This window comes from Colobus angolensis, unplaced genomic scaffold, assembly GCF_000951035.1.
Source record: "Colobus angolensis palliatus isolate OR3802 unplaced genomic scaffold, Cang.pa_1.0 Scaffold177, whole genome shotgun sequence".
Lineage (NCBI taxonomy): Eukaryota > Metazoa > Chordata > Mammalia > Primates > Cercopithecidae > Colobus > Colobus angolensis.
In genome coordinates, this window is record NW_012114899.1 from 517,738 (window position 1) to 534,546 (window position 16,809).

At 40.1% G+C, this 16,809-nt stretch overlaps 1 protein-coding gene across 2 annotated transcripts in view; it reads right to left on the minus strand.

Moving 5' to 3' along the window:
- PAPSS2 (3'-phosphoadenosine 5'-phosphosulfate synthase 2) overlaps window positions 1-16,809 on the minus strand; it is an 88,517-nt gene that overhangs the window by 11,978 nt on the left and 59,730 nt on the right. The window contains exons 8-9 of one of the 2 annotated variants that reach the window (XM_011938746.1): window positions 14,198-14,212; window positions 8,204-8,409 (exon numbers count right to left, since the gene is read on the minus strand). In XM_011938746.1, coding sequence (XP_011794136.1) covers window positions 8,204-8,409; window positions 14,198-14,212 — 221 coding nt within the window. The remainder of the gene's footprint in view (window positions 1-8,203; window positions 8,410-14,197; window positions 14,213-16,809) is intronic. The other variant, XM_011938747.1, reaches the window with a different exon arrangement.

Sequence of the window (16,809 nt, forward strand, 5' to 3'; positions counted from 1 at the left end):
TTCTGTTTGAAGAGAAATGTTAAAACTATGAGTTTGGCATTTCTGGGATGGGGAGGGACAAGGTGTATCTCTATCCCTAAGGTGGCCCAATTATCACCAGAACTGTGTACAGCTGTCAGGAAGGGAGATCCAGAGGCTCTGCTTAATTTCCCAGGGCTTTGTGGCCTAGAAGTTCCCAGCCCCTTTCAAGCTTCCTGCCAAAGACAGCAGCAGGGCCACAGCTAGAGGATTTGCAGAACTGGATGCATGAAAAGGAATGAGGAGCAGGTTTCAGGAGCCCAGTGAAGTAGCAAATAGGGAATTGGGCTCAACATTACACACAAGAATGCATAAAGGAGAGGATAAGCTCAACCACCTAAGTAAAGACTAAGAAAGCTATTATAAATAGGCTCAAAGAGGCCAAGAAGAGGAAGACTCAAAAGCAAATCTGGAGATGAGGGAATGCACTATTTGGAAAAGGAGGAGCAGCAGAGGGTGGGAAGGTGACAAAGAATGCAAAAAGGGAGCAGAGAGAAGGGAAAGTAACCAGAAAGAAGGAAGGAAATGGTGGGTTCAGGAAGATAAGGTCATGATGAAAGAGTGCAGAGAACAGAATCAAAGAGAAGAAAAACTAATGCATACAAGAGGAGAATATATATACACACACATTCATATCTGTGATATCAATCATAGTCACAGAATCTGGGGCTTTAAGGAACCCGGAGGTAATGTAGATTTAATGTCCTCATTTTCAGAAGAGAAGGCAGTTTTACAGAGGGGGAAGTGGCAGAATTCAAATGCACAGAGCTTTCATATCAAAGCCAAGACCCAAATCTCAGACTCCTGCAAACCAGTTTCTTCTCACCACTGCACTCACTGCCTCTCATCAGTGGCCCTCATGTTGACGTTTCAGTTTCACCTATCACAGGTATGAAAGGGGCAAGTCTAAATTACTCTGGGAGGACAAAGAAGGGGCACTCAGTCATGCTCATGTGTCATGGGAGTCGGCGCTGACTTCTGAAAGGAGGTAATAAGGTCTGGAGGCAGAGGTGGAAGAAACAGTGTGCCAGGTTGAAGGATGAGTATGTGCAAAAGTCAGAGAGAGCATGATCGAATGACCAGCTCTGGAAGGACTGGATGAGGGAATGTGTTAGCTGGTGGTGGCAAGAGGCTTTGCGGTAAATCGTATCTTAATAAAGGGGCTTCCAAAGAAAGGTTGAATAATTCACTCTAACTAAAGAGTGGGAGATTGGGGGGAGTAAGAAAAGAGAGAGGGAAGAATTGAAATGTCCTGACCCGAGATGGAATAGAAGAGGAGTGAACGAATTCAAGCAATACCTGAAAGCTACATTTGGCAGCACTTAGTGACTGAATGGACAAGGGGAGAAGAGAGAAGCAAGAATGGCATCCAGGTTTTGGTCACAGGCCACCATCTGGATGGTGAAGCTGTCACTAAGATAGGAGACATAGTAGGGGGAACAGGCTTGGGGGGAGGTTAAACATGTTGAGTTTGAGGCACTTGCAGGATATATGCAGGAGGGGCCATAAAGAAAATAGCTCCAAACAATTATTTAACTCAATAGTTTCAACCTTCACAGCACATTAGAATCACGGGGAGCTTTAACTACCCACCCCTCAATAATCAGATGTGACTCAAAGCCAATTAAATGAGAAGTCTGTGAGGATGGGGATCCGGTCATGGCTGATTTGTAAAGCTCCTCAGGTGATTCTGTTGATATAACTAACCATACGGTTTTCACTGTGGAGCTAAAGGCTATAAACTCTCCTTCCTGTCTTTCACTGAGAAGTCACATTCTGTTCTCTTGGTTTGTACAAGAAAATATAGGGCGCAAAACAGGAGTGATGATTCTTAGTTACCTCACCAAGAGCACTGTGAAAAAAATTACTACTTGACAAATATCTGGGAGCCATGGATGAAAGGCAACAAAGCCCCAGCAAGCATTAGTTTTACATTAGTTTACAAAGCCCCAGCAAGCATTAGTTTCACCTGCTCCTCGTGATAATTCCATCTGAGAGCATGGCACATGGTTCTATATTTAGTGATGCCAAACAGAGGGTTGGATGCCTTGAATGGAAGGTCAAGAATGACGGTGGTGATAAGCTCTGTAATAAAGGCCGACCATTTCTTAGTGACTCTATTTTCCTTGCAAATATCATTCCCAGTGCCACATGGAAATAGAATAAGGCCCAGGATTATACTTTTGGAAGTAATCACTTTTGGAAGCTGTGGGGTTCTAAAAACCTGTGTTAAAGTGTTTTTGTGGGTTTCAGAGTGCTAAAAAAAGGACACAACGAAAAGAATTATTTTGCCAATAAAACTTGTGTGTTTGGTACATGCAACAATCTTCAACAATCTTCATCAGTCTCTCTCACTTTTGCACAAAATGTCTACAGAGTGAGTGGCTTTCTCTCTCTGGTTATTCAAAGCTCATTTCTCACCATTAGCTCCCTGGGAATGTTTATTGAGTCCCTCTAATAACCTAAAGGTACAGAGTCACTGAAAATATTGTCAAAGCCACAAGTCATGCCACCATTCTCCCTGGCTTCTAAGAAATTCTAAAATTCTGAGTTCCATCTGCCAGCATACATTGTAAGGAATGATGAAAAAAATACAGGCATACCTGAGAGACATTGCAGGTTCAGTTCCAGACTACTGCAATAAAGTGGATATTGTAATAAAGGAAGTCACACAAATTTTTTGGTTTCCCAGTGCATTTTAAAAGTTATGTTTACACGATACCATAGTCTATTAAGTGTGCAATGGCGTTATGTCTTTAAAATGTAATATATCTAAACTTTTTTTTTTTTTTTTTTGAGAAAGGGTCTCACTCCTATAAGCCAGGTTGGAGTGCACTGATGCAATCACAGCTCACTGCAGCCTTGACTTCCCAGGCTCAGGTGATCCTCCCACCTCAGCCTCCCGAGTAGCTGGTACTACAGGTGCGCACCACCATGACCAGCTAGTTTTTTGTATTTTTAGTGGGGAGAGGGTTTTGCCATGTTGCCAAGGCTGATCTCAAATTCCTGGGCTGAAACAATCGGCCTCCCAAAGTGTTGGGATTACAGGGTGAGCCACCACGCCCAGCCTATCTTAATTTAAAAATACCTTTTTGCTAAAAATATTAATGACCCTCTGAGCCTTCAGAGAGTTGTAATCGTTCTCCTGGTGGAGGATCTTACCTTGTGTTAATGGCTGCTGACAAATAAAAGTGATGGTTGCTGAAGTCTGAGGTGGCTGTGGCAATTTATTAAAATAAGACAACAATGAAGTTTGTCAGATCAACTGACTCTTTATTTCATGAAAGATTTCTCTGTAGCATGAGATGCTGCTTGATAGCATTTTACTCATGGTAGAAATTCCTTCAAAATTGGAGTCAATCCTCTCAAAGGCTGCCACTGTTGTATCAACTAAGCTTACATAATATTCTAAATAATTTATTGACATTTCAAAAGCATCTTCACCAGGAGTAGTTTCCATCTCAAAAAAACAATTTATTTGCTCATCCAGAAGAAGCAACTCCTCATCCTTTCAAGTTCTATCATGAGATTGCAACAATTCAGTCACTTCTTCAGGCTCCACTTCTAATTCTAGTTATCTTGCTATTTCCACCACATCTGCAGTTACTTCCTCCACTGAAGTCTTGAACTCCTCAAAGTCATCCATGAAGGATGAAATCAACTTCTTTCAAACTCCCATTAACGTCAACAGTTTAACCTCTTCCCACGAATCGCAAATGTTCTTAATGGCATCCAGAAAGGTGAATCCCTTCCAGGAGTTTTTCAGTTTACTTTGCCCACATCCATCTGAGAAATCACCATCTAGAGCAGCTATACCCTTACAAAATGTATTTCTTAAACAATAAGACCTGAAAGCTGAAATTCCTATTTGATCTGTGGGCTGCAGAATGGATGGTGTTATGCATGAAAACAAATTAATCTCCTTGTACATCTTCCTCAGAGTTCTTGGGTAACTAGGTGCACTGTCAATTAGCAGTGATATTTTGAAATGAACCTTTTTTTGAGCAGTTGGTCTCAATAATGGGCTTAAAATATTCAGTAAACCACGCTATAAACAGATGTGCTATCATCCAGGCTTTGTTTTTCCATTTATAGAGCACAGGAAGAGTAAATTCAGCATAATCCTCAAGGACCCTAGGATTTTCAGAATGACCAATGAGCACTGGCTTCAACTTAAAGTCACCAGCTATCCTAGCTCCTAACAGGAGAGTTAGCCTGTCCTTTGAAGCTTTGAAGCCAGGCATTGACTTCTCTTCTCTAGCTCTGAAAATCCTAGGTGGCATCTTCTTCCAATAGAAGGCTGTTTCTTCTACACTGAAAATCTGTTGTTAGTGTAGCCACCTTCATCAATGATCTTAGCTAGATCTTCTGGGTAATCTGCTGCAGCTCCTACATCAGCACTTGCTGCTTCACCTTGTACTTTTATGTTATGGAGATGGACTTTTTCCTTAAACTCCTTGAACCAACCTCTGCTAGCGTCCAACTTTTCTTCTGCAGCTTCCTCACCTCTCTCAAACTTCACAGAACTGAAGAGAGTTAGGGCTTTGCTCTGAATTAGGTGTTTTGGCTTAAGGGAATGTTGTAGCTAGTTGGACAAACCACTCAAACCTTCTCCATATCTGTTAAGGAAACCAAAATACTGTACCTCAAAATATATTTCCTTGACACAGTTTAAGACGGCTATTCAGAAGGGCTGGAAAATACAAAAATAGCTAAAAATCTGCCTTTTGTGGGGGACATTTGCATTTGAAGAGAAAATCTACATTGATACAGCTAGGCTTTCTCTAAGGGCCTTCCCTTGCTGGGTCTAGGAAATATTAACTGAGACTCTGACACATTTAAAGGTTTGAAAGAAACATTTACCTTTAAAATTTCATGTCATCTATATAACAAGACCATCTTTGCTACCCAGGCCTTCTCTTCTCTCCCTCCCATAACCTGTCTTACCAGCATAACCTAATTTACTGCCATAACCTGGTTTTGGCCATCCTCTGAGCCCTCATTTTTTCTATAATCTCAGGATGGTATACAAGCTTCTCTACCCCATCAGGGGTAAGGAATAATCACTCTGTGATTTTCCCCCTGTGTGCACTAATAAATCTGGATGCCTTTTCTTATTAATCTGACTTTTGTTGGTTGCCTTTTCAGCGAAACTTCAGGGGGCGAAGAGGAAGTTTTCCCGTGACCCCTACGTTGGTAATAAGGCTGCTTTGTTTCCTTATCATTTGCTTGCTCACTGTGTGTAATTTTCTCCAGTAACTTTTCCTTTGCATTTACAACTTGGCTAACTGGCCCAGGAGGCCTATTTCAAATTTCTTTCTTTCTTTTCTTTTTTTTTTTTTTGAGATGGAGTATCGCTCTTGTTGCTAGGCTGGAGTGCAATGGCACTATCTCGGCCCACGGCAACCTCCGCCTCCTGGGTTCAAGCAATTCACCTGCCTCAAGCTCCTGAGTAGCTGGAATTACATGCATGCACCACCATGCCCAGCTAATTTTGTATTTTTAGTAGAGATGGGGTTTCTCTATGCTGGTCAGGCTGGTCTTGAACTCCCAACTTCAGGTGATCTGCCCGCCTTGGCCTCCCAAAGTACTGGGATTACAAGTGTGAGCCACCACGCCTGAGCCCTATTTCAACTTTCTACATGCCTTCCTCACTAAGCTCAATCATTTCTAGCTTTTGACTTAAAGTGAGAGATGTGTGAGTCTTCCTTTCACTCGAACACTTAGAGGCCACTGCAGGGTTATTAATTGGCCTAATTCAAATATTGATGGATCTCAGGGAATAGGGAGTCCCAAGGAGAGGGAGAGAGATAGGGGAATGGCCAGTGAGTGGAGAAGGCAGAACACACACAACATTTATCAATTAAGTTTGCCATCATATGGGTGCAATTTGTGGTGCCCCAAAACAATTACAATAGTAACATCAAAGATCACTAATTGTAGATCACCAGAACAGGTCATAACAATAATGAAGAAATCTAAAATATCATAAGAATCACCAAAATGTGACATAGAGATACAAAATGAGCACGTGCTGCTGGGAAGATGGCACTCACAGACTCAGAGCAGGTTTGACACAAACCTTCAATTTGTTAAAAAAAAAAAAAAAAGAAAGAAAGAAAGAAAGAAAAGCAAAATCTGTGAAGCACGATAAAGTGAAGCGTAGTAAAATGAGGTATGCCTGTAATCACTTCAGAAACTCTTCAGGTTTTCTTAGTGCTAGTCCTATGTATGCGAATATCAGACCCAAAAGGTAGAAATATCTGAGCTGACATAACCATAACCAAAGGCTACTATTCTTTCAGTCACTGAGTAAAGATAAAATCCCAAACCTATATGATTATGACAGAGCAAGGCTCCATCTCAAAAAATAATAATAATTTTTTAAAAATAAATAAATAAATGAAAAAGCTGCTTTGCTTGCCATTGACTGTTGTGTTCAGATAGAGAAGGCCTTCTGAGGCCACAAACAGGGACCTTAAAAAGGCCTTTCCTAGCTTGGAACATTTTGTAACAAAAACGAAGGCCAAAAGAAGCCCTATCTTTTGACAGGGACATGAGGCTGGAAGAGATCTTACGGTTATTTTGAGTCTGGCCTCCCTTTTTTTTTTTTTTTTTTTTTTGAGACTGAGTCTTGCTCGCTCTGTCACCCAGGCTAGAGTGCAGTGGCAGCTAGGCTCACTGTAACCTCTGCCTCCTGGGTTCAAGCAATTCTTGTGCCTCAGCCTCCCAAGTAGCTGGGATTATAGGCACCTGCCACCACGTCCAGCTAATTTCTGTGTTTTTAGTAGAGAAAGGGTATCACCATGTTGGCCAGGCTGGTCTCGAACTCCTAACCTCAGGTGATGTGCTGGCCTCAGCCTCTCAAAGTACTGGGATTACAGGCGTGAGCCACCGCGCCCAGCCTGGCCTCTCCTTTTTTAAATAAAGAAACTGAGGCCCACAGGGAGGGCATGCCTTGTCTAATCCCAGGTTTTTTAGAGTCTCCTGGGTCTGACAGTGCTCTCTCTTCCTGTGAACATGCTGAAAGGGACATGCTGGGAGATTCGAGAAGTCAAATTAGTAGTATATGACTTTTTTCATTTCCACCCTACTGCTCTTATCTTGGATGAGGGATGGTTTTAGCATTCAATTTCACTTGTTTTTCTTTGCGGGAAATGAACCACAGCCAGCAACTTCATAAAACCCCACACCACCCCATCACCAACAGTAATTAGAAGCTGTGAAGGAATCTGAGGAGTTAGTGTACTTTGCCTTTAGGCATGATAGACCCTACCTGATCCTATCAGATGAACACATTTTTTTCAACCTTAAAAATATCCACGGACCGGGTGCAGTGGCTCACGCCTGTAATCCCAGCACTTTGGGAGGCTGAGGCGGGTGGATCATGAGGTCAGGAGATTGAGACCACCCTGGCTAACACGGTGAAACCCCGTCTCTACTAAAAATATAAAAAAATAGCCAGGCGTGGTGGCGGGCGCCTGTAGTCCCAGCTACTCGGGAGGCTGAGGCAGGAGAATGGCATAACTCAGAAGGAGGAGCTTGCAGTGAGCTGAGATGGCGCCACCGCACTCCAGCCTGGGCGACAGAGTGAGACTCCGTTTCAAAAAATAAATAAATAAATAAATAAAATAAATTTAAAAAATCCAGTGACAAAAATGTGGTATCTTTCCTCTGGAAACTCTGCCACTATCTGTGCTGATTTGTGTTTACTGAGAGAATATCACTGACTCCCTCACTAGCCACAGAGCATGAACTCTGAGTTCTTGTTCCAGTGTTTGGTTGGGCCCATTCTTTATGAAGATATTTATTTTCCTTGTGCATTTTCAAGATGGACAGGGCTGCAAGCTCTAGTTATGGCTTTGTGCATAGCTACAGCTATGATTTTGTTCTTCTACTCATGTTGTCAGACTAAATTACTTATCTGGTTCCATTTAGCTGAGGATGCCAGCCACTGCAGAATCTGAGGACTCAAGAGATCATTGAGACCAGACCTCAAACAGAAAGACATTTCTTTGCACCTTTCTAAAAACATCTCCCAAGGCAAAGCCTGCAAACTCTACCTTAGAAATACATTCTTCCACCTAATCCCAGTTTTTCTACATCCTTTGCAAAGGAATTAAAGTTATTTTTCTTCTCAGTTGAAATAGATCAAGAAAGTCCTTCCAAAGGTTTTGTGACTTACTTTGATATGGGGGTGTTTTGTACATGTTGTCCCCCAAACACGGGAACAGCGCTCCTCTTTTCTGTGTTCATAGAATTCAGCATCTCGTAAGATAGCTACCCTCCGCCCACCATGTGCCAGGACAAACTTGCTGCAACCTTCCAGCCGTGTCTTATCCTCTGCAGAGACGGGCAGTACAATGGGGATGCTCATGTTGATCACGCCATCTGTGGAAAGAGCCATGTGATGCATGAAAACTAGACACAAGATACACCATCCTTGAAGCATGACTCAAATGTGCACAATGCCCCTTCCAAACATTTCCTTCAAGAAGCATTAAGACCCACATCCAAGTAGTTGTGTTAGCTCCACCAGTTTCTCTAGATTTCATGATGACAAGTCCTTGAAGGGCTTCCCAAAGCAAATGGAGCATATGTGAAAAGTGGGTTGAGTTTCAAATCATGGAGGTGGCCTCCATAAACTGATCTACCTTTGGACACACCTCTTTGTGGGTTCCCTTTTCAAATCTAAGTCCTGACCTCAATGCAGTAGGGAGTTTAAAGTTTTCCAAAACCCAATTAAATAAAATTAAGCTAGCAAAACAAACCAAAACAAAACTCTCTAGTCTTTCTTGGAAATGAACCTCATAAGAACGTTAAGCAAGTCTTTTATTTCATTGTCTGTTTAGGCTCTATCTGCATACCAACACACTGAATTGAAAAGAAAGAAAAAAAAATCAGATAATTGATATTAATCTATGGGAATGAAAATATGCATTTTTTGTATAATAAGTTACTTATGACAGTTGTATGTTTTTCTTTTTTAATATTAATCAACTACAATCTGGGTAATATCTCATTCACCTTTTTCTTTAATTTTTAACTTTCATGGGTACATAGTGTATATGTTCATGGGGTGCATAAGATATTTTGATACAGGAATACAATGCATAATAATCACATCAGGGTAAATGAGGTACCCATCATCTCAAGCATTTATCCTTTGTGTTACAAAAATCCAATTATCCTCTTAGTTATTTTTAAATGTACGGCTAAATTTTTTTTAATTTTTATTTTTTAGACAGAGTCTTGCTCTGCCACCAAGCTGGAGTTCAGTGGCACAATCTTGGCTCACTGCAACCTCTGCCTCCTGGGTTCAAGCTATTCTCCTGCCTCAGCCTCCCGAGTAGCTGGGACTACAAGCATGTGCCACCATGCCCGGCTAATTTTTGTATTTTAGTAGAGACGGGGGTTTCACCATGTTGACCAGGATGGTCTCGATCTCTTGACCTCATGATCCACCCACCTTGGCCTCCCAAAGTGCTGGGATTACAGGTGTGAGCCACCATGTCCAGTGGTTAAATTATTATTCACTATAGTCATCCTGTTGTGCTATCAAATACTAGATCTTATTCATTCTGTTTTCTGTACCCATTTCATGCACTTGTAAAAATGTACTTTCAGCCAGGTGCAGTGGCTTACAGCTATAATCCCAGCATTTTGGGAGGCCAACATGGGAGGATGGCTTCAGGCCAACAGTTTGTGACCAACCTGGGCAACATGGCAAGACCTCATCTCTACCAAAAAAATGTGTGTGTGTGTGTATCTATATATATACATATATATGTTTTTTAAAATTAGCTGGACATGCTGGCATGCACCTGTAGTCCCAGCTACTCAGGAGGCTGAGGCAAGAGGTTCACTTGAGCCCAGGAGTATGAGGCTGCAGTAAGCCCTGATCACTCCACTGTACTCCAGCCTGGGTGACAGAGCAAGACCTTGTTTCAAAAAAAACAAAACAAACCCCACTAATCTATGGTATCCCAAACAAGCAGTCCTCCTGATGTTATTCATGGTGGTTTCAGCATAAAATCACCTTTTTTTCCCCCTCCTGTTCCCTCTTTCCTAAATATTTTTGAAGAGACTGATAATCTCACTTATCTGGGAATCACAGGTCTTGCTAGTGCAACCACAGTTGAGAATCATCTGTCCAGAAACACAGAGGAGTGAAAAATGACATCAAGTCATTAACGCACATGCGCTTTCTCTGGCGTTTAAGCCCCTCTCACCATTATGCTGAGTCTCTTGCTTTAAGAGGAATTTAAATAAACAGGGTGTTCTGATTTCTCAGTATACAGCACAGCAAATTAGAAGGCATCGAATGTGGTATTCAGAGAAGCTACATCTTCAGCAGCAAGAAATGTCAAATGACAGCTGGACCACAAAGGAAGAGAAAGGAAAACTACTGAAAAAGTACACATAGAAACTGTGATGGTTGATGTTATATATCAATTTAGCTAGGACACAGTACTCAGATATTTAGTCAAACATTATTCTAAATGTTTCAGTGGAGGTACTTTTTAGATGGGATTAACATTTCAATCAGTAGACTTTGAGTAGAGAGAGTACCCTCCAGAATGTGAGTGGGCCTCATCCAATCAAAGACCTAATTAAATAAAAAAAGACTCGGCCGGGCGCAGTGGCTCACGCCTGTAATCCCAGTACTTTGGGAGGCCGAGGCGGGTGGATCACAAGGTCAGGAGATAGAGACCACGGTGAAAGCCCGTCTCTACTAAAAAAATACAAAAAATTAGCCGGGTGCGGTGGCGGGGACCTGTGGTCCCAGCTACTCAGGAGGCTGAGGCAGGAGAATGGTGTGAACCCGGGAGGCGGATCTTGCAGTGAGCCGAGATCGCGCCACTGCGCTCCAGCCTGGAGGACAGAGAGACTCCGTCTCAAAAAAAAAGAAAAACAAGACTCGTCTCCCCAGAAGAGGAGCGAATTATGCCAGCAGACAGCCTGTGGACTTGAACCGCAGGTCTTCTCAGGTTCTCCAGCCTCTCTCCCAGTTTTCAGACTTGCCAGATTCCACAATCACATGAACCAATTCCTTAAAATAAATCTCTTTCTGTGTGTGTGTGTGTGTGTGTGTATATATATAGAGAGAGAGAGAAAAAGAGATTTATTATATACCTATATAATATGTAGATATCTATATATAACATAGATATATTGTTATCTATTCAGATATATTATACATCAGAAATATATAATTCAGATATAATATCTATGTTATATATAGAGATGTATATATATAGAGAAAAGGTTCTATAATAAGTAATTTATTAAAATAATGTATACATGTATAAATTAATATATGTACATGCATATATAAATTTATTTAAATATATTAAATATATTTTTATATCTATGTCTATATAGAGAGATGCATATCTCTCTATAGATGGGCAGACAGATACACATCCTGTTGGTTCTGTTTCTCTGGAGAACCCTGACCATACAAGGTTCTAACACAGAAACTAAAATACAGAGTTATGGGAGTTCTTTAGCATGCGAGCCAACAATCCCACAGGTCTCCCCATCTTCAGGACATCATTACTTTAGTGCCCAGTTTAATAACTGGTAAAACTAATAATGACAGAGTCATTTTTAAAAGTTCTTTTATATTGAAAATATTCTCTCTTTTTTGAGTGAATAATTTTTTTTTTCAGTAAGACTATTTTGAAATGTTCCTAAATAAGATAGTTAATGTGTAGTTGGTTTTCAGTCTGTGGCTTAAAGGGATAAAATTCGGCTTTCTAAAAACATCTCATTTCTCAATGATTCTAGATAATGTAAAAAAATGTACAAAACGGTGTTCCTCCTACAATGATGCCCTCACAAATATGCTAGTCTCTCAATTATACTCACAGGTAAGAAAATGAGGGCTCATGGTTAAGCGTATAACACAAAATAAAATTAGGGACAATTTTGTGAGAGTTCTCAAGTTCAAGATTCAGAAGAGAATGAAAGGAAGGTGAATAAAGAAAACTTTTTAACTCCGGAGAAAACAAATGCAGTTATTTATGGACTTGAGGGAATGTGCCCTAGATTAATGAAACCATTTAAACCTAACTTTTCAATGCAACATTTAGAAGGCCTTTGACAGAGTTAAAGATTAGAGTTCTATTCCTTCAGGGCATAAGACTCCCCACTAGTAGCTATGAAACTAAACTTTCCAGGCATATCACTTTGCACCTTTTAAACACTTTCCAAAGGTTACTAGAACCTAAAGAATGTCACCGGAAATAGACAGCAACTGCTGGCAATAAAAAAATCCGGTCTATCATAAAATCCTGCAATATATTTCAGACCTTTCATAAACCGCAAATTAGATACCATGTGCAGAAAGTAATGGTTTGTCATTCAAATAACTCTTTGTTTCAATGTTCTTGGGCATTTACAGCAGCTAAGTCCTTTGCAAAGAACACTAAATTCAGTCAGCAGTTCTCCCTTTTACTATGTGTGTCATTCAACTTTTCTAAACTCAGTTTCCTCACTGGAAAAATGGGCTAATAAATGACATCTATCTCTATGGGTTGCTGCAGGGGGCAAACTATAAAGCACTATGTTAATGGAGGTTGCTGATGGAAGATAATGAAGTCCACCGCATAGACTAGTTGAGGAAAAGGAAGAGAGGCTAACAAAGAATAACGCCTTCAGAAATGCTGCTGTTCTCACTAGAAATCATGCTTTCTGTGGATTGCTTACTGACGACATTGCTGAAAGAAAGACCATGACATTTGCCTCTGCTGATAAAGAATGACTTGGCCGAAATAAAGCAAAATGCAAAGCAAAACATGGAGCAGGGTGCTGAAAGAACCTAGCGCTGCCTGCAACACGTCTGTAACGTTGCCTTTTCTATCAAGTATTCTGCCTTGATATCCAAGGGATGTTTCACTGTTGCAGCCACCTCCTCTTGTCCACTAGATTCCTGACCAATGTAGCCTCTAATCTACCTTCATCTCGGCCTTGAGTGAAAATCTGAAATGACTAAACAACACTCCTTGGCAGGTTGTCTCAATAAGGAAGCGAATCTGTGGGATGTTTATAGAAAGGAGTTCTGCCAAGTGATAATGCCTACTGATCTTACAAGCCTGTAGCTACAACACTACACGTGTATACACAGATTTACTGTAGTTTCCCTATCATCTTTATCAACCTTTCTAATACATAAACGTATCCAATTGTTACTAAGACGTAATACCTGAACTGTGCTGAAACATCACCCATGGCTTTCAGCCTTGACTTGAGCTTTCAGCCTTTTCCTTCATGTGCTTCATTTGGCTCTGGTGGGAACTGCCTTGATTATTTTATTGTGGTGTATCTTATTTTGAAAAAAAATATTGTGGTTCTTTAGCCACAGTAAGTTCAAGAGATAGCTTATTGTTCAATGGAATGACTTTTCTTTTGCTTTCAATAATTTTCCAGCCTTCTGTGTTAGCCATATAGATCTGCTTCATGGTTGTTTGGGATTGTTTCTATGCAAAACCTAAATTACTCCTTATTGCTTAACCGGGCTTTTTAAAGGAAAAACAACAATGATGAAAGCAATATCAAAGACAGATGACATATTCAGAATTTTACCTTTTCATTTTTGTACAATGAAGAAGTTTACAGTCACAGCAAATATATATTGACTCCCAGTTCCATAACAAGCAATCATAATGGCTTGAAATTAAGTACATGCATAATCATACATTGTAAACAAATTAAGTACAATCATACACAATCCAACCAGGTACATTCAGTTTACATTGATTTATTCTTCATCAACTTAAAATCTTTTATAAACACCGTAGAAAAAAAATTTCCAGATTTTTGAAACTAAATGAGGACCAAATGGTCCTCATTTGGTCATTGGAAGAGGATCATAAATGTAAAAGAAGACCAGGAACAAAATGTACAATGACAATTTAGAAACAAGTTTACTTTTGTCAGCCAAATGCTACATTATACACAATAGCTACATCTGGTCAAGAAATTTCCTGTTGTTTGGACTCCAATCAAAAGAAAATTACAGTGTTATTCCACTATAGCTGGTTGGATCATGAACTAATAGTGATTCCAACTGGTTAATGTAGATTTTCTTTTAGTTATGTTCTTAACCATTTCCAGTTAATGTAACATATCTAATTATAATAATTTAGCTACTTGGAAAAGTTAAAGTACATACCAGGAAGGGCCATGCCTAGGGAAATATAAACACAGTTAAGAAACATTTTCAGCTCTCCACCAAAAGAATCTTACAGCAACAATGTCAAAGAGCAAATTCCTGTTATGACACTTCACATATATAACATATAAATATACTAGTTTCGTCATGCTATTTTTAACAATAGAGAGTATATAATAGCAAAAAGCTGGTGAAATCAGAACTTGTATGGAATGTCCAATATAATCCAAAAGCATTGTTCAGATGTTTATCTGGTTTTCTAATTTTTTATTTATTTATTTTTCCTTCCACTGGGAAGAGATATCTGCTTTAAAATAATTATAACATATGTTAATATCCCCTCCAGCTTCACCAAGAAGTTTTCTCTTGCAAACATGTGATCTTATAACCACTGTTGAATAGTTTCCAAACTACGCTTTGGGAGCAAGTATAGAAGCAAACTGCCCTAGAACATCCTAGAATTTCACATGGTTAGAGGACATGAAAATATGCCCAGTATAACAAGCACCAATGTTAGATCCAGGACAACCTGGATTTAAGTCTAGGCTTCAAATAAGTTATTTAACCTTTCTAATACATATTTTCTCAAGTGGACAAAATATCTTCACAGTGGTATTATCCTGATTAAATGTAATAATCTATGTCAAACTCCAGTGTCAGAACACAACTGGTGCTCAATAAGTGCCAGTGATATATGCAGAGTGCTCTCACATCATGCCTTGGAAAGTCAGAGCTGCGGAAGAATAGCCATTAAATGATGGAGTCTCACGAGGCCCCTGTCTTGATCCTACTTGGATGCCATCAGTCAACGCAAGCCTGAGTTTCCATTTTTAAATTTAGATGTAACATTTATGACCAAAGGGTCTGTGACAACCCTGAAACTATACTTCCAGTGAGAAATAAAGTGATATGATACACTGATATAAACATAGATTCTTGAGTAATATATGGAGTGACTCATACTATACAATTATCATAAACTCTAACAAGTTATTTGGTTTTTGTTTTGGTTTTTTTTTTTTTTTTTGGCTTCTGGACTGAGTAGACAGAACTATTTTATTTTTAAATTTTATTTTTAAATTTATTTTTAATTTTAGGTTTATATTTCTCAAAAATATAGACCTTTGAGAAAATTAAAACCAACAAAATATTTTTAGGAGACATGGTCAGAATAAAAACAATGTTGCTTACAGATTGTAGGGCAATCAAGAAATTTGTAATTGTTGAAGGAAGACAAAAGTGGGCACATGTCTGTGGCTATAGAGATCATTTCAAATTTTCAATGGCAGTGACTCAAACCTTCATGAATTGTTTATAATTAAATGATATCTATATGAATGATATCTTGCCCAACATTCTGACATATAAATAAATCACTTTTTAGTATTTAAATGTCTGCTCAGTCCAAACACCATGAGGCGAGGCACTGTCAGGAGCCTCTGTTGCTGCGTTTCAACCGGCTTCCTCCTGATACCCTTCAGGCTGCTCTCCAGGTGAGAGGGAGCCCAAGCCCCTACTCCCTTCTACTGGGGCAGTGGGGTAGTTCCATTTTGTTGTATATATTGCCTCTGATTTTTGAAATGAAATAAATAATTCTCTGGTTTAAAAAAGAACGTTTTGGCCACGCGCAGTGGCTCATGGTTCTAATCCTAGCACTTTGGGAGGCTGAGGTGGGTGGATCACTTGAGGTCAGGAGTTCAAGACCAGCCTGGCCAATATGGTGAAACCCCATCTCTACTAAAAATACAATAATTACCTGGGCTTGGTGGTGAGTGCCTATAATCCCAGCTAGTTGGTAGGCTGAGGCAGAAGAATTGCTTGAACCCAGGAGGCGGACGTTGCAGTAAGCAGAGATGGCACCACTGCACTCCAGCCTCGGCAACAGAGCGAGACTCTGTCTCAAAAAATAAAATAAAATAAGAAAAATAAAATAAAAAAGAAAGTTTCACAACCACTGATGGGGGGCGGGAAGGACCTACTGGACTAGGTCTCAGAAAATGACTGTGCTGTATTTCTCAGAAAGCTCACCTGCCTTCATTACCATTCTATCTCCAGCCGCTAGACAAAGCCTGGCACATGGGAGCACTCAGTGAATATCTGTTGGCTAGCTGATGTGACTAGGGATAAAGTCACTTAGTCTCTTCAAGACTCCAAGTCCTTTTATTTACAAATTTATTTTTAGAGACAAAGTTTCCCTATGTTGTCCAGGTGAGACTCTAGCTCCTGGGCTCAAGTGATCCTCCCGCCTTAGGCTCTGAGCAGCTGGGACTACAGTCATGAACCACCATGCCTGACAAATTCTTTTAACTGTATGCAGAGTGGTTTGTTCATAATAGCTAACATGTTTGAAATACTGACTATTGAATCAGGGATTCTTTTAAACTTTCAACATCCAATGAGATAGGTACAGTTATTAACATCCCCATTATAGAGATGAAGGAACAAAGCCCAGAGAGTTTAAGTAATTTGGCCCAGGTTCATAGCTAATCACTGACATACAAACCTAGACAGTTTGACTTCACAGCTCACACTCTCATCCACTGTGATATTCTGCCTCTACTTAGGCCCAAACTAAGTTAACATACAGTGAATGGTAGGGGTGGGCAGCACAT